Source organism: Nicotiana tabacum, chromosome 23, assembly GCF_000715075.1.
Source record: "Nicotiana tabacum cultivar K326 chromosome 23, ASM71507v2, whole genome shotgun sequence".
Classification (NCBI taxonomy): Eukaryota; Viridiplantae; Streptophyta; class Magnoliopsida; order Solanales; family Solanaceae; genus Nicotiana; species Nicotiana tabacum.
This window is the reverse complement of record NC_134102.1, coordinates 20,028,318-20,053,877: the sequence shown is the minus strand read 5'-3', so window position 1 is coordinate 20,053,877 and position 25,560 is coordinate 20,028,318. Positions and strand designations below refer to the sequence as shown.

At 38.1% G+C, this 25,560-nt stretch overlaps 1 protein-coding gene across 4 annotated transcripts; it reads left to right on the top strand.

The window, feature by feature from the left end:
• The first annotated feature begins 314 nt into the window (after positions 1 to 314).
• Positions 315 to 7,352, top strand: LOC142177608 (uncharacterized). 4 transcript variants are annotated; one of them, XR_012706152.1, is made up of 2 exons: positions 315 to 885; positions 2,813 to 3,573. XR_012706152.1 is itself a non-coding variant. In XM_075246821.1 (2 exons), exon 2 carries the CDS (start codon positions 5,454 to 5,456, stop codon positions 6,123 to 6,125), a length of 672 nt encoding a protein of 223 aa, XP_075102922.1. In that variant the 5' UTR covers positions 315 to 885; positions 3,581 to 5,453; the 3' UTR covers positions 6,126 to 7,352. The 4 variants fall into 4 exon arrangements, 2 of the variants coding, with proteins under 2 accessions (XP_075102922.1, XP_075102921.1); XR_012706151.1 differs by having other exon boundaries at positions 2,209 to 3,573; XM_075246821.1 differs by lacking the exon at positions 2,813 to 3,573 and adding an exon at positions 3,581 to 7,352.
• The last annotated feature ends 18,208 nt before the right edge of the window (positions 7,353 to 25,560 follow it).

Sequence of the window (25,560 nt, the reverse complement as noted above, 5' to 3'; positions counted from 1 at the left end):
TATGGAAAAATATTAGTCATATCGCTTATCTTTTCTTTGTCTAAAAACTCTTCGTGTTTCCAAGAAAAGAGGGGCATGCTGTAAGAACCTAATTTTTTACTATGCTTGAATTTTTTCCCATTCATCTCACCAATACCTCACTTCTCACTCCATCTTTCCCGCTCCCATCTTTTCACGCGTGTCTCCACTCTACTTTCCTTTGCTCCCCACTCTTTGTCCCCCACTCTACTTTCCCTTGTCCCCCACTCCTTATCCCTATGCTTGTCCCCCACTCACAACCCATCTTCTACTCACTCACATTTTTACTAGGGGAACCAGCTGGAAACTCCAGCTAAAAAAGGCAACAAGACAAACCCTATACCCTACAGCCATTAAAACACACCAAACTTCCTCCATAAACGGACCTCTCTTCTACACCAAAAAAAAGAGAGGAGCAACCTTCTTCCTCTCCTTCTTCAACCTAGTCGCCTATCTCACCTTCTTCCTCCTCCACCCCCAGATTTTGACCTTACTCACATACACTCACAAACATACACGAAAGGGGGAAGAAAAATAACAGAGCTGGGGAAGAGAAATAGAAAACGGAAAAGAGTTAAAAAGAAAATAAAATCCATGAGAGATAGGAATAGAGAGAGATGGGAACAGATCTGAAAAACCATCTTCATCTTCAACGCCTATAATTTTGTCTTCATTTTTGTTGAATTAGAAGAGGACGGAGTTTGAGGTTGTGTTCGAGTCTTCGTTGGTGTAGCTGTCCGAGCCCTGGTTAGCGATCTCAGTTGAAACGTTTTGTTGTTCTCCATTTTCGTAACTGAAACTTGATCTCACTGTATGCAACTAATGCCTTCATTTGGCTCTTCTAAGTTTGTTTCCATTGCTGTCAAGGTATGGATCCGACTTTCAAGTCATGTAATCATTGTTTGGTATGCTTGCTACTTTATTAATACTATTTTCTTTAATCTTATTACTGAAATATTTCTTTCTCTAAGGCATTAATACTAATTAAATGTGGTTATATCAAAAAGGTGTCTGCTTGTTTTGATTTTTCTGACCGTTTTCATTATGTGTTTGTCAAGAGTATTTTGTTTTTCTTTTCTTAATTTTGGATTAACATTTAATTTAAGGCTTTATTCCCACTTATGGCCACGTAATGGATAATCTTTATTTAATTATGAAAACTTGTTTAATCTTTCGTTTGCCTCATATGTAAGTCACTTGGATTGTACCCAAATTGGTCCCAGTTAGTGAATATATTTCTAGTTTTCTATAAATAGTAGGATGATTGTTGGTAATTATCAAATATTAGTGTAAATTTATAAACAATTTAGCCAAAGCTCTATATCTTTATGATATTCTGTCCATATAACATTAAGCCCTACAACAATTTCAAACAAACGTAGGAAAACAATTCATTCATAAACGCTAAGCAACTAATAGGCGCACTTTAACTTCTTCATTCACAGATTCGCTTGCGTAGCGTGATGTTTAACTTTTCAATAAATTAATTCATTAATTTTATACCATATTTGTTAGCTTTAATTAATTTTTATTTAGTTAATCTCCATAATTGCGGATTCGCTAGCGTAGCGCAATTATGAAGAAAAAATAAATAATAAAATTCGTCTCGATCGCGCATTCGCTTGCGTGGTGCGGTTAGGATAATTTAATATTATTCAAATCTTTTCTTTAAATATTTTTTTAATAAATAAAAGCGGGCGTAGGAAAAGCTTTAAAATCAAATAAATTATATTTTATCCAAAATTAATTCAAGCCAAGTTTTAGTCAATAAAGCGACCATGCTAGAACTACGGGATTGAGAGAATGCCTTACACCTTCTCCCCGGTCAACAGAATTCCTTACCCGGACTTTGTTTTTGCAGACCAACATGAAAAGAGTCAAATCTTTCTTTGAATAGGGATTCAAATAAAAGGTGACTTGGAACACCCAAAAATTAATTCCAAGTGGCGACTCTGAATAATAAAATAATCCCTACTTCAAAACTGTCACTTTAATTGAAAAAACTTTTTAACCCACAACAATCCATGATACTTATCTTTTGTGGGATAGAAAAAGGGTGTGACAGTGGTTCAAGGATATAGTCAAGAGGAGGGCATATACTATAATGAGACCTTTGCTCCAGTTGTAAGATTGGAAGTAATTAGATTCCTTATAGCCTTTGCTGCTTACATGAAATTCACTCTCCATCAGATGGATGTCAAGAGTGCCTTCCTCAATGTCTATCTAAAGGAAGAAGTGTTTGTCAAGCAATCTCCGGACTTTGAAAGCAAGGAATGTCCAGATCATGTGTACAAGCTTGACAAGGTACTTTGTGGGCTCAAGCAGGCTCCAAGAGCATGGTATGAAAGATTATCAAAATTCTTGCTTGAGCAAGGCTACAAGAGAGGTAAAATTGACAATAATTTATTCTTGAAAGAAAAAAGGTAAAGATTTCTTGGTAGTTCAGATATATGTTAATAATATAATCTTTGGAGCAACTACTAATAAGTTAAGTAAAGAATTTACTAAACTAATGGGAAGTGAATTTGAAATGAGTATGATGGGTGATCTTAATTTCTTTTAGGCTTACAAATTAAATAAAATTCAATAGAACTATGATCCATCAACAAAAGTATGTAAAAGAGTTGCTTAAAAAGTTTAAAATGGAAGATTTCAAAGAAATTGACACTCCTATAGCAACAACCACAAAATTGGATGTAGATGAACCTGGTTCATCTGTTGATCAGAAGTTGTATAGGGTAATGATTGGCTCTTTGTTATATCTCACTACTAGCAGACCTGACATTGTTTTCAGTGTAGGCCTTTGTGCTAGATTTCAGGCAAATCCAAAGGAGTCTCACTTGACTGCTGTCAAGAGGATCTTGAGATACCTAAAAGGCACCACTGACCTTTGTCTATGGTATCCAAAAGGTAGTAATTTTAACTTAGTGGGATATGCTGATACTGATTATGCAATTTTTTTGTGGATAAAAAGAGCACCTCAGGTATGACACACTTTCTTGGCTCATGTCTTGTGTCTTGGGCCACCAAAAAGCAAAATTCTGTGGGATTATTTACTGCCGAAGCTGAGTATGTTGCTGCTGCCTCATGTTGTGCTCAATTGTTGTGGATCAAACAACAATTAATGGACTTTGAAATTGATGTAGGTTGTATTTCCATCTTTTGTGATAACACTAATGTAATTAGTATGACCAAGAACCCGGTTCATCACAAAAGAACTAAGCACATAGATGTTAGGCATCACTTTTTGAGGGACAACTATGAAAAGGGTTTGATCATTGTGGAATTTTATGCTACTGACAAGCAAATAGTTGACATCTTCACAAAATCTCTAAGTAGAGATCACTTTGAAAGGAACAAGTTAGAATTATGGATGATTAAGATCACTTAAAAGGGACCAGTTCTAACTCAAAAAATTTAATTAGGAAATTTGTGAATTTTTGTATATAATTAGATTAGATTTTGCTCAGTCTCATACTTTCTCTTGTATACTCTTGTGCCATGTGCTAAAATGTCTCATTAATCTCTAATGATATTATCTTTATTTTCTTGAAAAATTCAGACTTACACAAGAGATTTCTCAGTGAAGAATTTGATTCATTAAGATTACATGGTACGTACTCTCCACTCTGCATATTTTGAAATAATTATATTTGTATTATGATCAAAAGGAGAGTCCCATTTAATCCTAACCTCTTTGAGCTTATCCGTTACGAAATGAACTAGTTTCATCCAAATAGAGTCCCAAAACGCAATAAGTGCCTAGATTCTAGGGAGAGTCTTCAACGTCTTTTCAAACTGACTCCCAGTTTGATTAGACTTCTGAGCTTCTAAAAAAGCTGTTGTTACCCAATTAAACTCTTCCGCTTTATATTGCTTAGGCATTAGTTGTTTCTTCACTTCTAAATTTCCAGCCGCCATACAATTCTCTCTATCTTCTCTCATCTTCTAAACACATATATACTCATCTTCTCTCATCCTCTAATCATCAATGGCTAACGTATCTGGAAATCCCTCATCACTACCCCAAGAATTCACACCCACACTTTCAACCACACCCTCAACCATACCTCTCTATAAGAAAGGAAGATTCAAGATACTTGCTCGCAAGACTGTGGTAGGGAGTGAATTATCCAAGAAGTTAGATGAAAAATTGAAAGCAAGCCAGGCCCAAGAACCCCAAAAATCTGAAGAATCATTCAAGAATGCTACTGAGGAGGAGAAAACTGTTTCTTCTGAAATAGAGCAGGTAACATCTATCCCTAAAATTACATGTGAAATAATATCTGAGGTTGCTGCAAATCTAGAAAATAGATTTGTTTTGGTAGGAAATGTGGCTGGGGTTGAGACCACTGAGTTTGGGGACATTGGTAGTAAAAATAAAAAGAGAAAAGAAAAGGAGAGTGAGGGTCTTCAAGGTAATGTGAGGGTAATGGGAAAAGAAGTGGTTGAATCTTCACCCACTCCTGTTGGTTTGACTGAAGAAACAGGAGCAATGGTAGTACGGAGTGAGGAATCTACTGGAGAAGAAGAAAGTGTAAGAGAAAAAGGGGGATGTGGGTCTGGAAAAGCTGCTGAGGGGTTGGTTAGACATGAGAAGAATGTTCATGAACTTGTTCCATCAGGACAGGAACCCCTCGAGATCTACCGAAACGCATGTCTAACAACTATAACCCAAAAAGGAAGAAGAGTTCAGGAGTTAAAATCCCTGAAATTGCTAGGGAAAATAAGAAGAGAAAGACTACCTCTTCTATATCTGTAGAGACTCTTCCCACAAGAGGAAGAGCTACAAGGAGTAAGAAGAAGCAGAGTGAGGCTGAACTTGAGAAGGCCTTGAAAGAAAGTAAAAGAATAGGTGTTGCAAAGGGAAAAAAGAAGGTTGTTAAGCATGTTGAGGCAGTTGAAATTGAGGAGATGGACCTGGTCCTTTGTGATAAAGAGGAGGCAGAAGAGGTGGAGGTTGTGACTCCAAAAGCAGAGTAAATCAAGACTTCCAAAAAGAAGTCTCCTTCGAAATCAAAGTCAGCAGAACCTTCTACCTTGGCAAAAAAAACCAGGTCTGCCTTGAAGTCTAGAAAAGTGAAAGTAGTGAAGGAAGAAGAGAGTGAATAAGAAGAAGAATCTGACGCAGAGAATGACATGATGATTAAGTTTGGGAAAAGAGCCATCTTGAAAGGTAGACTTCTTAGGGACTTGGAGGAGAAATACATGATGATGCTGTTGGAAAAACTACAACTACAGGGTTGGAAGGACATGGTCCTTCAGATGGATGGAAAGCTTGCCAGAACTGAGATTGTGGAGTTCATGGCAAATTGTGAGATCAAAATGGCAGAGTCACAGTGTGGTAAAGGGGGTGACTGTGAGCTTTGATGACAAAGAGTTGGGAGAAATTCCGGAGTACTTGCTGCAGGGTACAATGACTACAAAAATTTAAAATGGCCAAGCCTAGAAAACTTCCCACATCACTTGCCATTATAAGGAAGTTTGGTGATAATGAAGAAGAGTTTCAGCCCAAGGCTATATACAAAAGTGAGATGAAGCCACCCCACAAAGCGCTGTTTGAATTTATTAACAAGGTTGTGCTGCCCAAGCAGGAGAGAAGGCACATTACCATATTCATGGACCTGGTCCTTATGGAATGTTTGGACAGTAGAAGGCAAATCAATTCGCCTTGGTTTATCATCCAACTTCTTGATAGAGATCTGACTGGCACCAAAACTCATGCCATACCCTATGGTCTCATTCTCACTGCTGTACTTGCACACTTCAAGGAACCCATCAAGAAATGGGAAGTTGGTACAAGCATGGATCACTTTGGGGCAAACACTTTGACTGCATGTGACTATGAAGTCCACACCACTCCCAAAGAACCTGGTTCATCCAAGAAGGTACCTGTGAACAGAAAAGTGCGTGCTTTGGTGCAAGAGAATGGGGCCAAGGATGCTGAGATTGAGAGGCTGAAGAAGAGGCTAGCTGAATTAGAAACTGAGAAGGATGCTCTCGGGGATAAGCTTGCAAAAGAGAAGGAGAAGAATGATGGCATTCTTCATGATACGCTGGAACTACTTCACGCCAGAAACCAAGAACCTGATCCTTCCCAACCTTGAAACCTTCCTAGCCTAGTTAGACAAACCAGTGACCCGGATGGGATTTTGTTTTGTTCTTTTTGCTCATGATCAAGTATCTTTATTTTTCTTTATGCTTTGTGGATGACTAGTATCAATGTTAATCAATTATTTTTGTGCTCTAATTATTTGTTGATGCTTCTTAGATAACTAATATCATTAGATTGATATATGATGATTGACTCCATGATTGCATTTGAAGTAGCCTCAGTGGCCATGAGCAATATCTAGTAAAATCTGGTTATCTAACATAATTATACAACTTTTTGATGATGCCAAATGGGGGGAAGATAGTTTGTGTATTTTACTTTGGATTGTGATGTTTATAACCTAATGAACATGGTCCTTGATGATGTATAACTTTAAAATGGAAAGTGTTCCAACATTGCATATTTGCGTTGATGTTGAGCTAAGTTGAAACATGGCTTATGTTTATGAAAAGCACACAGTTTGTCATCATCAAAAAAGGGAAATTTGTTGGCCCAAGTGAAGTTTGTTTTGATGATTGACAAAAGAACTCAAGCATGAACCAGGTCCATACACAGTGTACACAGACACGGGCAGAATTCGGGCACAAGGCATGCACATGAAGGAGATAAGCTTAAGTAATTATATCTGACATCTCCTGAACGAAAATGTTGCATAATTGATAATGAGAAGGACTCCTTACTCGAGAGAACTTTATCCTAGATAAGGGAGGAGTTAGAAGTTGAAGATAACTAGAACTCTTCCACCAAGGAAGAGTATAGCATTAGAACTCTAGTTATTTCCTATTCTACTAACTCTATAAATTGCAGGTTGTTCTCATTTTATAGGATGCACAAACACTGAAGTTAAACGTGATTTGAGAGCTAAATAAAATGACATTTTGCAAATAATTTTTGTGTGATTCAAGTGTACGAACCTGAAGCTACATGAACCAGATAGAAGAACCAGTTCCAAGTGTCTGTCTTTTATTCTAGTTTCATTATAGTATGTGTTTTCAAATTGTACCTTTCAGCTTTATTTAGAAGCAATTGTACTAGGTACTCTGAGTATTGTATTCAAGTTAGAGTTAACTTGAAGTTGTTTAGGAGCTGGTTGCCACAACGGGATTAGAGGTAATCCTTAGGTTTACAAAGAGTTTTGTAAATGCTGTTTTGGCTCAATGATATAGTGAAGTGTTGGGAAAAATTCTACTGAGTAGTAGATCGTGATTTTTTCACCTTTTGAGCCGGGTGTTTTGCACGTAAAAAAACTTGTGTTCTATACTTTCCGCATTTACTATTTCCGCAATAGTAGTATAAGGAACACATAGAAGAAACATGTCTTTCTATAATCTATGCACGCGAAAATTTGAACACCATACAAATCACCCCCTCTTGTGTTCCTTATAATTTTTCTATCCGCTGATCTTTCTCATAATTTTGCTGAACTTTTCTGCTTTTGTATGATATATATGCTCTGTCGAATTACTTATCTGCTTCTAATAACTCTTCTTAGTCCCACTAAGATCAAATTCAAGTCGAAAATAACTCTCCATGACCACACAATGTTGCATGAGAGCAAGCAAGCAACAACCTTCTTCAGCAGAGATTTTGATTTATTGTCTCATGTCCTAATCAAAAGTTTATAATCATAATCAGAAGATTCACAGGCATAGTTATCATTGTCATTCAAAATTTCCGAGCTTATGATCTTAGGGTGTGTTTGGTATGACGGAAAATATTTTTCAGAAAATATTTGCTCATTTTTTACTGTTTGGTTGCATAAAATAGTTTGAGAAATATTTTTCTAGATATCACATTTTCTTGAAATTGGAGAAAAATGACTTCCCTATAAAAAGTTAGAAAAATATTTTCCAAAAACTCAACTTACCCTTACATCTAACTCCGCCCCTCCCCCTTCTCTCCCCTACCCCACCTCTCCCACCTCCTCTCCAAAATATTTTTTTTTTTTTTTTCATATTTCAATTTTTTTCTTTTCCGCCACCACCCACCCTGCTAACCCTACCCCGATGCCGCCACCCCCCCCAAAAAAAAAATATTTTTTTGTATTTTCAATTTTCTGTAATTGATTTTCTACACCCCTCGGCAAATTATTATTTATTGTTTTTAATATTTTCAGTTATGTTTTTTTCATTTTTCAGTTTACACGTTCAAAATTTTACGAGTTCCAAATTTATGAGTCCGGAGGTTTATGCGTTTGGAAATTTGCAGGTTTCGAAATTATAGATTTTAGGAGTTCGAAAGTTTAGGTAATTTGTGGGTTCGAAAGGTTATGGCTTCATATTTATTGTATCTAAATTATTTATGAATATTTTTGAAAAGTTATTTTTCTTAATTTGCGTGCCAAATACCGAAAAATGAGTAAGATTACTACTTATTTTTCAAAAAATATTTTCTTGACAAATATTTTTCACGAAAAATATTTTCGTTATACCATACACACCCTTAATCTATGTCCCTCTTAGGAAAAGAATCTAAGTTGAAATTCTAAAAAAAAGAAAGGAATGTTCTCATATTGTTTTATGAAAATGCAGCACTTCTATTATCAACCACAATATTCAACTAGCGGCAGATCCAGAACTCAGGCGTTGTGACTTCTAAGTTGAGAGTTTGTTCTAAAATGTATATATTCATTTTATACTTATTTTTTCGCACACATAGGATTCAACCCCAAAATACTGCATTTTGCCGAACTCGTAGACTAATGCATGGTTGAATCTGTCATTGTATTCAACAAAGTCTTCTTTGTCTTTTATTGCAGGGGTGAGAGGTCAGTGGTGGATGAATGTTTTTTTACCCGGGAAATTCTGAAAAAAAAAAATAAAATAAAATAAAATTTAAAGGATTCAATATTTAATATATATACATAAAAAACTTTGACCTTATATACACAATGTAATATTTTGCGAAAAGGGATTCAGATGAATCCGTTCCGCCCCGAGCTCGGCCCCGATGGGGTAGGGAATAGGGTCGTTTGAAGCACCCGAAGGGGCATAAATGATGGAATCAATGACCATTCTCTTTAAAATTTGCTCTTTCTTTAAGCTAACCACTTCCTTATTAAGTCACTCATTCAGCTCTTGTATGAAAACTAGTTTTGAAACTTTTGCAAGGACAAATTTGCTGATCAGGTTTATTGGACTGAGTTTATTACTTAGTAATTAGTAAAAGCCTAAAGGGCAATAAGATAATGTTTTGATGATTAAAGTACTTGATTATAATTATTTGATTTCAGATATATGCCGGCGCTCATTTCTTTGCATCATAATGGAATCTTATAAAGGATGGCATTAAACATAAGAACATGCGATGATATAATCTATTTATCTATGTTCTTGTAATTATCTGTAATTAGCATAAAGAGAAAACCTGTTATATTAGCTTTTTGAAAAAATTTCATACGTACAATTTCAACAAAATCTCATAATAAGGTGTGTTAGACAACAACAAAAACAACAAATATGTTTCAATTCTAAATAATTTGGGATCGGCTAAATGAAATCTTCACTGTCCATGTCGCTCTATTTAAGTCGCCCCAGTCTTGATAGCACCTCATATAATAGATAAAGATTGATTTCATTGATTAAAGTGACAGGAGATAAGATCTAATTAATGTACAAATATGTCATTCCAGCCTACTTTTTATTTGTGGAATATTTGAAGGAGAGCTTTATAATGTTTTCTATAAAATTTTCTCTTAGCTCGAAAAATGGGCACTCTCTTGTTAAGGAAATGGAAACCCTTCTCTCTATTGCATTGTCAACTAGCTTTTCAATTTTATGGCCTTCCATTAGCAAGTTCAATGTTAATAACTTACAGGTGGAAGAAGGCAATCTATATAGGAATTTAAGAAACTTTTAGATCTGAAAAAGCATGCAAATATTTCGATACATTGCCTCTAATGTTGCAAGCCACCCACTTCAACAACAATAGAGGTCCATTTTTTAGGCTAATAAAGGTGCTTCCCATTAAATGCAACAAATTATTAGGTAATTTGTATCATAAAAACCAACTCATTACAATATCTCATTCTTCATGTATTGATATGCTAAATAAATGAAGCCACTTACAAAATGACGAGCCAAAAATGTTTAAATATAAAACAAAACATGGTAAAGAAAAGACACTTTAGAAGAACACAACAGGAATATGTTCTTTTGTAGCTTGTCTCTGTTCTTTCCACATGAGGAAGATTAGTTAAATGATTTTTAAACTTTGTAATTCCATTAGTACAATATTGGCTCCCCATTTTCAAATCTTAGCATATTCAAGGTTTGAACTTTTTGGGTTCGAGTTTGAAATTCTCTACGGTCTATTAATTTACCGAGTTCAAAATTTATTATTTATACTTTTTTTAGTAAAGTCATTAATATATAAATAATGTTAGGATTGAAATAATCAGGTGTCCTGAGGAAGCTAACAAAGCAAACCTTGAAAGACGATAAATCAAATAACAAAAAAGAAATATTCCAAAAGAGACACAAATATTTAACGTGGTTCGGTTAATTGACCTACGTCCACATACGAAATATGACCAATTCACTATATAAATTAAAGAGAATACAAAATATCAAGATCGAGGGAACAACCTGTGATGACCCAAAATGTCATCTTTAAATTTAATAATTAATTCTGTATTCTAAGACCTCAAAAAAATACTACTTATCACTCCTCGACTTGCGTGCGCAGTCCGTAAAATTTTCCAAAAAGTTTTTATGTGAAAAATGGATTAAAATGTGAAATAGAGCTTTAAAACTCAATTGAGTTAACTTTGGTCAACATTTTGCACAAACAGACTCGGATCAGTATTTTGATAGTTTCGGTAGGTCCATATCATGATTTGAGACTTGGGCGTATGCCCGGAATCGAATTTCGAGGTCCCTAGCCCGAGCTATGGAATTTTGATGAAAAATTAAAAGTTTGAAAGCTTAATAATTTTTAAGAATTTACCGATGTTGGATTTATTGATACCGGATCCGTATTTTGGTTTCGGAACCCGATATAGGTCCACTATAATATTTATGACTTGTCTGTAGAATTTGGTGAGAAACGGAGTTGATATGACGTTATTCGGATGTCCTGTTGTAAAAATATAAGTTTTAAAGTTTTCTTGAAATTTCATTCGATTTGGTGTTCAATTCGTAGTTCTAAGTATTATTTTGGCGATCTGATCGCCCGAGCAAGTTCGTATGATATTTTAGGACTTGGGTGCATGTTTGGTTTGGAGCCCCGAGGGCACGGGTGAGTTTCGGATAGGCTACGGGTGGTTTGGAACTTAGAAAATCTGATTTTTACTTAGCTTCAGCTGTCATCTGGTTTCCTTCTATGCGATTGTGTGGCTACATCCGCGATCGCGAAGGCTTAATGGCATTGATAAAAATTTAAACTATGCGATCGTATAGTAATGTCCACGATCGCATAGGGACAGCAGGCAAAGCACCGCGAACGCGAGGGCTAAGCCGCTTTCGTGTAGAAGGAATGAGGTAGAAGCTGAAGCACAAAAATTGTACTACGCGATCGCACAATGATGTCCACGATCGCGGAAGGCTATGAAATTGCCCTTCGCGTTCACATAAGCTTTTCCGCGTTCGCGTAGAGCAAAAATTGGGCAGCTTAAAAATGTGCTTCGCGATCGCAAAGCATTATCCGTGATCGCATAAGGTAAAAATCCGAGAAACAGAACTTAAGTTCTGAAAAATGGGATTCGTCTTATTTTCAACCATTCTCCATTTTTGAGCTCGGGTAAGGCGATTCTTGGGCGATTTTCACGGAAAAACATTGGGGTAAGTGTTCCTTATCCTATATTGATTATATTTCATGATTCCATACTCATTTATATCATGAATCCGCAAAATTTTAGGAGAAAAATCAGATTTTTATAAAATCTTTCAAAAATAAAAATTTGAGATTTGAAGGTTCGTTGGACATCGGAATTTGATAATTTTTATATAGTTGGACTCGTCTCAGAGGGTATTCGGATTTCATAAGTTCTTCCGAGATTTGAGGCGTGGGCCCCACTGTAAATTTTTAAAATGAATTTTATATTTTATCCGGAAAATTAGTAAATTCATATGGAATTAATTCCTATGATTCGTATTGAGTATATCAAATTGTTTGTGAATAGATTTGATGTATTTGGAGACAAATTCAAAAGGAAAAGCTGTGGTCGAGTAATTTATTGATATTTGCAAAGCGAGGTAAGTATCGTGGTTAACCTTGACTTGAGGGAATAGAACCCTTAAATTATTTGTTATGTGAAATGCATGTGAACGATGTATAGGCGAGGTGACGAGTGTCTATACGTCGTCAAATTAATTATTTTCATAATTATTTAAAAATCCTAAATTTATTTTAATACACGAATTAATTGTTATAATAATTGTTTCTCTCCTATTCTTTGTCAAATATTAATTCTTGAATTCCTGCAATAATTGCTACATGTTTATTTGATTTTTGTGCATTAATTGCTACTTGACATTTAGCATATTAAATATTAAACTGCCTATTGTCTCCGTGATTTCCATAATAAATTATTATTTTTCATTGTTTGTTTCATAATAAAATCATAATTATTGTATGCTTGTTGACTTAAAAGTTTATATTAATTATTGCATTTATTGAGGCAATTTCTTCTATAAGAATTGTTAAATGAATATGTTGGAGGAGCGGGTTACACGCCGCAACAAAATTGATTGAAATGAATATATTGGGAGATCGGGTTGCACTCCGCAACAGACTTATTAAAAATCCATATTGGGGGATCGGGTTGCACGCCGCAACAGACTTGTTTAAAAGTCCATATTGGAGGATCGGGTTGCACGCCGCAACAGACTTATTTAAAAGTCTATATATATACTTGATTTAAATAAATATATGACATACTTGATTAAAATAAATATATTGTGGGAGCAGTTTGCATGCTGCAACGAAAATTGGCTGAAATAATAATTGGTTATGACTGCTGAGTTGGCTTCAATTATAAATGAGTTACCTGATTTATTTCTATTATTGATGTTGTTACTAATATTGCGTACAGGTTAATGTAAGTGAACCGCCTTAGCCTCGTCACTACTTCGTCGAGGTTAGGCTCAGCACTTACCAGTACATGGGGTCGGTTGTACTGATACTACACTCTGCACTTCTTGTGCAGATTTCGGAGTTGGTCCCAGCGGCGTACCATAGACTTGCTCGGATTTCAGCTACTCAGAGGAGACTTGAGGTATAACTGCACGGCGTTTGCAGTTCTGAAGTCCCCGTCTACTGTACCTTAGCTGTGTGTTTATTTCCAGACAGCTTTATTTTATTCAGACCTTTATTTTTATTATTCTAGAAGCTCGTGCACTTGTGACACCAATTCTGGGATGGTATTTAGACGCCGTTATTTTTATGGATTATTCACTATATTTCAGACCTTACTTCCGCATTTGTTTCTTTATTATTAATAAATTTAAAAATTGTTTAAAAATGGCTAATATTATTTTAACGTTGGCTTGCCTAGCAAGTGAAATGTTAGGCGCCATCACGGTCCGAAGGTGGGAATTTCGGGTCGTGACAGTTGGTATCAGAGCACTAGGTTACATAGGTCTCACGAGTCACGAGCAAGCTTAGTAGAGTCTGAAGGATCGGTACGGAGACGTCTGTACTTATCTCTCAGAGGCTATGAAGTTTAGGAACAATATCACTTCTTTCTTATTCTGTCGTGCGATTTTATTCTATCATCGATGATTGAACCATTCTACTCTTATTCTCTCGCAGATGGTGAGAACACGTAATACATCTACCAATGGACAGGGACCAGAGCCCCCAGTGGAAACTATGGCCAGGGGTAGAGGTCAAGGTCGAGGTCGTGCTAGAGGCCGAGGCAGAGGTAGAGCTCAGTCTAGAGCTCGAGCAGCAGCACTTGTTGTAGAACCTCAGATGGATCTTCAGGAGGAGGTTCCAGTTCAGAATGTACTAGTTAGACCAGTTCAGGTCCCGGAAGGATTCATAGCTACTCAAGTGCTTCAGGACGCTCTAGTCTATTTGGTGAATCTTAAGGAGGGCGTGGCCCAAAATGGTACATTTCCAATGGCACCAGCTGTTTCACAGGCTGGGGGAGGAGCACAAACTTCCACTACTCCCGCTCCGGAGCAGATGACTCCCCCGAATCAGGCTCCAGCAGCCCTGCTAGTTAGGATAGTTCAACCAGTTTTTATGGCACAGATCGGCGATAGGCCCGCCATGTCTTTTGAGTCCTTATTGAGACTGGATAAGTTTACCAAGCTCTTTCCAGTTCACTTCAGTGGTACACCTCCTGAGGACCCACAGGGATTATCTTGACCGCTGCCATGAGGTGCTGCAGAACATAGGTATAGTTGAGACCAATGGGGTTGATTTTGCTGTATTTTAGATGGCGGGTTTAGCCAAGAGGTGATGGAGAGATTATACATTGGCCAGACCACTTGGATCACCTGCACTTACCTGGGAGCAATTCTCTCAGCTATTTCTGGAGAACTTCCTTCCTATCATATTGAGAGAGGATTACCACAAGCAATTTGAGCGTCTACAGTAAGGCAGTATGACTGTTACTCAGTATGAGTCCCCTTTTGTGGATTTGGCTCGTCATGCTCTCCTTTTACTACCTACTGAGGGAGAGAGAGTGAGGAGGTTTATTGAGGGACTTACTCACCCTATCAGGCTTCATATGGCCAAAGAGACTGGAAGTGAGATTTCTTTTCAGGCGGCTGCTAATGTCACGAGGAGGATGGAGGCAGGGGTAATTTTGGTAGGGGTCATCCTCCCAGACCGTTTCATTCAGCACTTCATGCATCTCCCGGTGCTTCAGGGAGTCACGGTCCTATTATGCCTTACTCTGAGCAGCTAACATTTAGTGTACATTCAACTCCTATCAGTGCACCACCACTCCAGAGTTACTACAGCGGTTATCCGGCCCATTCGGGTCAGCTTTAGCTTCAGCAGCACAATATCAAGATGGGTGTTATGAGTGTGGGAACATTGGTCACATCAGGAGGTATTGCCCTAGGTTGTCGAGTAACAGATCTCGGCAGGATTCTCGTGCCATCATATCGGCACCAGTTTCTTCACCACCTAATCAGCCAGTTAGGGGTAGGGGGTCAGGCAGCTAGAGGTGGAGGTCAAGCCATTGGAGATGGAGGTCAGGACAGTAGAGGTGGAGGTCAGACCGTTAGAGGTGGAGGTTAGCCAGTTAGAGGCCATCCCAGGGATGCAGTTCAGAGTGGTGGGGCCCAGCCCCAATTTTATGCTTTTCCAGCTAGGCCTGAGGCCGAGTCATCTGATGCTGTGATCACAGGTATTATTCCAGTTTGCCATAGAGATGCTTCAGTTCTATTTGATCCAGGATCTACTTATTCCTACGTGTCCTCCTATTTTGCTTCATATTTGGTTGTGCCTTGTGATTCTCTGAGTGCTTCTGTATGTGTATCTACACCAGTGGGAGACTCCATTGTAGTAGATCATGTCTATCATTCATGTGTGGGTACTATTGGTAGTCATGAGACTAATGTGGATCTTCTACTTCTTGATATGGTAGATTTTGATGTTATCTTGGGTATGGATTGGCTGTCCCCTTATCATGCTATATTAGATTGTCATGCCAAGACAGTGACCCTAGCCATGCCGGGGTTACCTCGGTTAGAGTGGAAAGGAACTCCTGGTCATTCTGCCAGTAGGGTTATTTCTTATATGAAAGCTCGGCGTATGGTAGAGAAAGGGTGTCTAGCCTATTTGGCTTATATTCGCGATCCCAGTGCGGATGTTCCTTCTATGGACTCAGTACTAGTTGTTCATGAATTTCCAGAAGTATTTCCTACAGATTTGCCGGGAATGCCACCCGACAGAGATATTGACTTCCGTATTGATTTAGCTTCGGGCACTCAGCCCATTTCTATCCCACCATACCGTTATGGCCCCACCGGAGTTGAAAGAATTGAAGGAGCAGTTACAAGACTTGCTTGATCAGGGATTCATTAGACCCAGTGTCTCTCCCTGGGGTGCACCAGTACTCTTTGTAAAGAAGAAAGATGGCTCTATGCGGTTGTGTATAGATTATCAGCAGTTGAACAAGTCCACTATCAAAAACAAATATCCGCTGCCAAGAAATGATTACTTATTTGATCAGCTTCAGGGTGCCAAGGTATTTTCGAAGATCGATTTGAGGTCTGGTTACCATCAACTGAAGATTAGGGCATATGATGTCCCTAAAATAACTTTTCGGACTCGGTATGGACATTACGAATACCTAGTGATATCATTTGGGTTGACAAATGCCCCAACAATATTTATGGATTTGATGAATCGGGTATTCAAGCCCTATTTGGATTCTTTTATGGTTGTATTCATTGATGATATCTTGATTTACTCCAGCAGTCGAGGGGAGCATGAGCAACATCTTCGGAGTTTGCTTCATACTTTGAAGAATAATCAGTTATATGCCAAATTTTCAAAATGTGAGTTTTGGTTAGACTCAGTTGCCTTTTTGGGGCATGTTGTATCGGCAGAAGGCATAAAGGTGGATCCTAAGAAGATTGGGGTTGTTCAGAATTGGACTAGACATACTTCAGTTACAGAGATTCAGAGTTTCTTGGGTTTAGCAGGTTACTATTGTCGGTTCGTGGAAGGGTTTTCATCCATAGTAAGCCCATTAACCAGACTGACCCAAAAAGGTGTCCCATTCAGATGGTCAGACGAGAGTGAGTTGAGCTTTCAGAAGCTCAAGACTGCTTTGACTACGACACCAGTGTTGGTATTACCCACATGTTCAGGATCGTATACGGTATATTATGATGCATCTCACATTGGGCTTGGTTAAGTATTATTGCAAGATGGCAAGGTGATTGCATATGCGTCGCGGAAGTTGAAAGTTCACGAGAAGAATTATCCCATTCATGACATAGAATTGGCAGCCATTGTTCATACGCTGAAGATTTGGAGGCATTACCTCTACGGTGTCTCGTGTGAGGTATTTACTGATCATCGTAGCCTTCAATATCTGTTCAAACAAAAAGATCTTAATTTGAGGCAGAGAAGATGGTTGGAGTTGTTGAAAGACTATGATATCACCATTTTGTATCATCCCGGAAAGGCCAATGTGGTGGCCGATGCTTTGAGTAGAAAGGCTGTGAGTGTAGGCAGTCTTGCGTATATTCCGGTTGGTGAGAGGCCATTAGCTGCAAATATTCAGACTTTGGCTAATCAGTTCCTGAGGTTAGATGTTTCAGAACCCAGTCAGGTTCTAGCTTGCACAGTCGCTCGGTCTTCTTTATATGAGCGCATCAGGGAGGGGCAGTATGATAATCCTCATTTACTTGTCCTTAAGGATACGGTGCGGCACGGTGATGCCATGCAGGCTGCTGTGGGGGAAGATGGAGTTCTGCGAATGCAAGGTCATATTTGTATGCCTAATATTGACGGGCTTCGTGAATTAATTCTTGAAGAGACACACAGTTCCAGGTATTCTATTCATCCAGGTACCTCCAAAATGTATCAAGATTTGCGGCAATGTTTTTGGTAGAGGAGAATAAAAAAGGATATATTTGCATATGTAGCTCGGTGTCTGAATTATCAGCAAGTTAAGTACGAGCATCAGAGATCTGGTGGTGTTGACACCCAATTTTTCCCTCATATTTTCTAAAAATGCATATATACTTTCAACATGGCATATTTGCATCATCATTTATTTTACAAACCTATACAAGTATTTTCTATAATTTTTCATAATTCTTTTAAACTCTAAATCAATTCCTTTCTACATTTTTATTATATAAATATTTAGTAATTATCCCTTCAAATTATTTTGTGATGACTAAATCATCCAAATTTATTGTTTACACCCATATATATATTTTATAACATTTTTTACTTTATTTCACATAATTACATTTGTATTTTTAAAGCTCTTTACATAATTTTGCAATAATAGCTTATATGTTATGTATAATTATAATTATTACATTATTCATGCTAAAATAGAATTTTTATATTTTTTGCAATATTAAATTATTATTTTTAATCATTTTATTGCATAATTAATATTTTATTACTTGTTAATTATTTTTATTTAAATAATTTTGTGTATTTAATTTATAGCCCAAATTTGGAGCCAATTCCGGACCAATTCAATAGCCCAAATACCCACACCTCAGCCCAATAATGCCCCAGCCCAAACCAAACGACCCTCTTTAAACTAACCCGATCGCAACTCGTCGGACGACCCGCCCCGCCTATTCCTTGATCTTGACCGTTGATCTCTCAAGATCAACGGTCTACAATCACCCTACCCTTTTAATTAGCCAATCCCCCGAAACCCTAGCCCATTTCCTCTAACCCGCCTCCCCTAAACTCTCTCATCTCTCTTCTTCTCTGTTAAACCCTAGCCGCCGTAACCCTAACCTTCTCCTATTCTGATTCAAACATGGAATCAATCCATCATCTACTTACCTATTTTTTGATACTCTATCATTATACGCATGTTTATGGTGTTACTTAGTTCTTGCCCTATTTTTGGCAAGAACTACTTCTCAAGAACGAACCGATTTACTTTGATTCTGTGAAGATCTGGACGATCTTTCGTCTATATGCATGTTATATTGAACGATTCTTGCATTATCGGTTCGATTCAAGTCTTCAGTCCCAACTAGGGTTTGGGACTTTCCTTTTTGTTTTCTTCTTTACTAATTTTCGATTGATTGATACTTTTCCTTTTCCGTGTTTGACTATTCTTTTCCTTATTTTTGTTTAATATGCCATGTTTCCCTATTTTCTACTTTATTTTTCCCTAAATCTGACTCTAAATGATTTTTTGTATGATATTTTTCTTATTCTCTGTTTAATCCTCTGTATTCCTTTATTTTTAGTATTATTTGCATGATAGTTGTTATTCCCTGTTGATTTACTGAACCCAAATGTTCACGCCCTAAAAAATCGATTCTAATTGATTATAGTATATCTTTCCTTATTTGTGTTTGAATAATTTATTTTTCATGTTTACTTGGTTGATTTCTACACTATATAAACCCCTCCCCTAAAACCCCTAGAACAGACATCGGAATCTCTTAATCACTGCTATTATTCTCATTGTTCTCCTATTTCACTTACTCATTCACTCTGTTACACTTGAATATTCTGTGAAATTCTAGGCCGGCTGAAAGCCAAGGCCATTAAACGACCTCCTTCGGTGCAAGCACTGCTCGGAGCCCTTCTCGAGGCTCTTGTGAACTCTGAAGCATCAGAGTTCTGGGGTTCTTGCTATTAAGCTCTTTACTATTCTACTGTTCGTATAATTCTTTCTACTGATTAGTGCTTTAACCCTTGCAATGTTAATTTTTTTTCTTTCCTTCTGCATACTTATATGTGTTTGAATTATATGAGTATGATTTAGTTTGTGAATCCCTGATATAACCCTATTATGATAATGCTCAATACTCTTTTGTCATCCTATGATAGTTGAATGCATGAGATAGTTTACTGCTTTGTCCTTAGTTTGTGTTAGGCTGGTCTGCACTTCTACGTTGGTTCTTTGTTTTCTTCTGTAATCAGTTCTGTACCTCTAGCATCTGAATATGTTTCAGTTTTGAGTTTTAATGCGTGCCTATTTTGATCTAAATCTGACTGTTGTGACTATATGTTGTTAATTATAGAGTTTCTTCATACCTTGCTTTGGATACTACTACAACTCTATGGAAATCTCCCTTTATGAATCATTTAGTGCTGAGTTTTGTGTTTGATTGACTGTTCTTTGTGTATTAGCCACAACTATATAGAACACTACTTTAAGGTTTACTCTAAACATGTTTTCCTTGCTATCCTGATCCCTAGCATCACTTAGTATGTTAAGATAAACATTCATTTCTGCCTCAACTATGATCTTGCTCCCATGCTAATATGTTTTTCCAGTCTGTTTTTGTTCATTTAGTGTCTTGCCTCTTCCAGTGTTTATCACAATGTCTAAATACTGATTAGTATGACCCTAGGATGCATGCTTAGCTTAATCCAAACCTCTTAGGTCTCAATTGGTTTAATGTCATGAATGATAATCGATGTATATCTTGCAAACTTGTTGCTTCCCCAATTTCTTTCAATATGAGACTATCTATGTGGTGTTTTGATGTCTTGTTGAACCTGCAAACCTACTTGATTAGTTTCTCTGTATGCTTAACTTGGTGTAGTACTTAATTTCTATCCCTCTATCACTATCCACTCTCTTTATTTGCTACTCATGCTATTCTGAATTCTCATTCTTAGACGGCTGAAAGCCAAGGCTATCTAGGTTGTGTTGTCAACCTCCCTAGTGTGAGCACTGCTCGGGGTCCAATTGAGACTCTTGTGAACTCTGACACACTAGGGCTTGATCCTAGTCATCCTTTCAACCTCCAAAACTGTCCCTAGTACTCTATTTCCCTGTCATGTATTATATATCTATATTGGTTGTCCCAAGTCGTGTAACACTTGGTGTTGTGGCTCATTAAATTGGTATGGGCTCTTCTATGGACCCATGATCGTGTATTGAACGTGGCTCTTTGTTGAAGGCCTAGTAAGGCTGGGTATTTAGTTATTTTATTTGAGCCCATTGTGGGCCTGTTCACTGTTATATAACATTGTTAATTTACTCATTATTTGGCCTGTAATAATCTTTGTATAAACAATTGGGGTTGTTAGTAAAAGGGAATGGGGTAGATTTTAATATTTATATGCGATGGGTAGATAACATGCCTATAGGACTTAATGATGTGTTTGCTATATGTGCATTCACTCTCTATGTACACTATTAGAAATCATGCCATTAGGGAAATCACACACTCACACAACTTGTATGCTATCAAAGCATAAGTGCTTTATTTATTCCCATGCCTACTGCTATGTGTCGCTAGACAGCATGCCTATAGGAAATAAATGCCAATAATTGTCCTTCAATTTGCATAACTGCACCATGTTCATTAGATATCATGCCTATAGGATTTAATTATTTAATTCGCTATTGCACCTAGAAAACATGCCTATAGGAGATAAATATAAAAAATTCAGTTCCAATCGCCAATCTTTATAAATCCTGCCTATAGGGTATTATTACTCGCTCTAAAGTGCTGATACTGGACTCTTAAAATGCTGTTTATTGCTTAGCCACGTTACTATTAGAAAGCATGAGTAATTCTGAGAATTTTCAATAATTTTACTGTCCCTTACTGTGTAAACCACTTAGAGATCATGCCTATAGGTTTTATTAACTTATAATCTGTAATCTCAATAAACAACTTAGCAGTATCAAATACTCTCAAACTGGTAATTTAGAAATCATAGGTCTAGAGTGGTGCCATGCATCTGAAACTGCTTGCATATTTGGATCAGATCATATAGAAACCATGTCTATAGAGCTTAATAACTTCAATCTTCCTCAATTCTGAAACTGTCTAATGCCTAACATAGAAATCTGTTTGCGTGCATTTGTTATCTAATTGCGGAGGTTAACTTGATCCACTTGAGGGTACCGGTCTAGACCCTTCTTGAAACCTCACACTAATATCAACTGTGCATGCATCATGTCAAACCTACTATGGATTAGAATGTTGTCCACATGATAATCTACTAAGATAAGCCTTGTCCTAAGTCCGACGGGATTTCCATAATCTCAATGGACACCATCATGTTATGTTCATTACTTGGAGAAAACATGCCGATATGTTGATCATTAATGTGTAATAGTCAGACCCGGAGGGGAAAAGGGCTAACTCTATTTGTTTTGCAGAAAATGAGGCACGAAGTTCCCAGGTTCGACATGGTTCAAAACATCCCACCTTTGCTGCTTGATTGGTGGAAGAACCTCTCACCTAGTGACCAGAATCATGTGAAAAGGGTCCTCGAAAATTTACCTTCCTTATTGGACATTCGGCCAAATAACACATTGATTGAGGCCGCCACTATGTATTGGGATGCGAAAAGAGCTGTCTTTCGCTTTGGTAATGTAGATATGACCCATATCTTAGAGGAAATAGGAGGCTTCGCTAGGCTGCCATGGTATTGTCCGGGTTTATTAGTACCACAAAATCGCACTCCCTGTGGTTTTTTGGAAAATGATAGGTTTCTAGAATAATGATGAATTACTTTGTCTGAAGGAGTCATACATACCATTTGAATTCCTTTATGAACGTTATGGGCATAGCAAGTCATATCGCCTTCACCGTGATGAGCTTTCCATTACTTCTTTGGGCCAGACACACCACCGAGTTTTTGTGTTCATTGTCCGTTTCTTGGGGTTGCTGATATTTCCGATGAAAGGGGGGAGGATCCACACTCGTTTAGCCATGGTTGCTAGGACTCTAATGGAATTTATTGAAGGACAAACTTACACTATCATCCCCATGATCTTGGCCGAAATGTATCGAGCTCTAGATCGATGCAAGCAGGGGTATGTGCATTTCGAGGGCTGTAATCTGTTGCTACAGGTTTGGTTATTAGAACATTTCTAGAAAGGTGAATATCGTCAGGAACTTCTGCGATGACAATTGAATGACTACCTAGCTTACCACCATCCAAAAAGAATGACATTTATCCCAGATAGGTTCGCGCAACCCGAAAATGCTGTGAGCTGGGTGCGTTTCTTCAGCAATTTGACTGACGAAAGGGTATATTAGATGTTCGAATGGTTCCCTAACAGCGAGTTCATCATCAGGTCAAGAGAAGCCACTCATTTAGTGTTGATCGGGTTAAGAGGAATCTATCCTTATGTTCCTATAAGAGTAATGAGGCAAGCGGGAAGAAAGAAGGTTATCCCTCGGGTTTTCAACATGGTCCAGTATAAAGCAGACTTTAAAGGGAACATCATTCCATTCAAGTTCGAGGCGCGACATATGTGGAATCAAACGGTCGTTGTAGAGAAAGACACTATCTAGCCAGACAGGTACCATGCTGGCCATGTATACTTGTACCCGTCGTGGTTGGTCGATGATATAGCGGGAGATGTCAAACCAGGGATTAATATGGAAAATAGGGTTATCGATGATGCTGCTGAAGCACAAGTCAAGTATAGGATGTTGCACAAGAGGGTTTTCGAGTCTGAAGCTAGGCATTTGGAATAACACAAAGTGGATATGGAAGTTATTGATGAATGGAAAGAAATTGCTACTAAATCAACAGAAAGATTGGAATATTTGGAGCAAGGGTTAATGGAACTCGAGGGGAAGATGAGGAAGAGGCTCTCAGATTGTCAGAATACGAAAGGCAGTGAGGGAGGGCACTAGCAAGGGCTTACCTACTATTGGACATGCACGACCTAGGGAACTTGATTGATGGATCCAAGAAGGCCATGCATGGAGAAGGTCCCTCCGGGGCTAAATAGATTAGGAAATGATGTTCTTTAATGCTTTTTAGCTTAGTTTGAGATTTCAAATGTAATAAGGCAAATGCCATTAATGACTTTCTTATTATTGTCGTTTTAGTAAGGATTTGATCCATTTTTGCATTAATGAAATGACATAATTATTGGCATCAATTTTCTCCAAGTCTATATGTCGCTTAGGCATACCTCGGGCACAATGAGGTCCTCCAAATTAGGACGCGAATTTATTTACTGATTCTGCAACACATGTTCAATATTGCAAGCATTCTTTCAATATCCCTTACTGACTTGGTTACCTTTTTGTTTTTCTTTTCTTTTGTTTATTCCCATTCCCCAAAGGTTGGTTCGTGCATACTGGCATCATCCGAATATCATACTAGATCTAGAGGTCCTGCACCTCCTCCCCCACCAATTGATCCTAAAGGCAAAAGCAAAGGGAAAGAAAAAATGGATGATTTAAGCGGTATTAGAAAGGACAATGCAGAGAATGTTGAAACCTCGGACGGTCGGAATACTCCAGCACAGAACGAATTGGTCCTACGACTGGAACATAAAATATTGGAGCTACAAGGGGAACTTGAGCAGGTCTGGAACTTGGCAAACCTTTCCCTCGCCCTAAACGTCCCCGACCTTAACCAACAAAACACAAACGACCAAAACCCGATACATCCCCAAAACACACAAAATCTGCCAAATCCTCCTGCACTACATCAATACGCCACACCTCCTCAGAACAACAACTCTCCACCGATACCTACTCCTCAACAACACCATCACCACCCAACTCAATACCCACAAACAACCATATACCATACCCCTCAGAATGCACCACTGCCTACTCCTGACCCGCAAAACTCAACCAATGACCACCATTACGCCCAGATTCCCGAAGTCTACCAAAGCAATCCCATATATGTGGAAACCTTACCCCACACCCCACAACAGACCCTATACATACCCGAATCTACCGAGAAGGACCTGCTCATCAGAGTTCAAAGTGTCGAAGGGGGCAAAGGCATTAAGGGTTTGAATTATGAAGATTTGTGTATTCAGCCAGATGTATCCTGAGGGTTACAAACCTCCTAAGTTCGAAATGTTTGACGGGACTGGTGATCCGAAGGTGCAATTGAGAACATATTGTGACAAGCTTGTAGGAGTTGGCAAGGATGAAAGAATCCGCATGAAGCTGTTCATGAGGAGCCTCACTGGAAATGCTCTATCTTGGTACATCAGTCAGAATCCAAAGAAGTGGGTTAATTGAGTGAGCATGGCGTCAGATTTCATGGATCGATTCAGGATTAACACAAAAAACGCACCAGACGTTTTCTACATTTAGATTCTCAAGAAGAGGCCAGCGTACACTTTTCGCGAGTATGCTACCCAATGGAGGTATGAAGCCACAAAGGTAAGGCCAACACTGGAAGAAGAACTGATGAATAAGTTCTTCGTCAGAGCTCAAGATCCGCAATACTACGAAAGACTGATGGTTATTGAAAACCATAAAATTTTCTGACATCATCAAATTGGGAGAGAGAATAGAAGAAGGGATCAAAAGCGAAATGGTGACAAATTTTGAAGCACTCCAAGCCACAAATAAAGCCTTACAGTCAGGAGGTATCTCCAAGAAGAAAGAAGTAGGTGCGATGATGGTAGCCCAAGGTCCAAAATCTCCTCTTACATACCAAACACGCCCACCCACATATTAGCCTTCACCTCCCAGATACCAACAACCTACCGCCACTTACCATACTTATAACACCCATCCAGCATACTACCACCATCACCAGCCTGACAAAACTACCAAAAAGCTAGACCAAATTTTGACCGTAGACCACCCAAACAATACACCCCAATTGCTGAACCTATAGACCAGCTGTACGAGAGACTGAAGGTTGCCGGTTATATCACTCCCATTTCCGCTGTTGCTATGAAAAACTCTTCCCGGTGGATTAATCTAAACAAGACATGTGCCTATCACTCAGGCATGAAAGGTCATACTATTGACGAGTGTCGTACTTTGAGGGATAAGATTCAGATATTAATTGATACTAAAGTCATACAGGCAAAAGAGGCTGCACCCAAT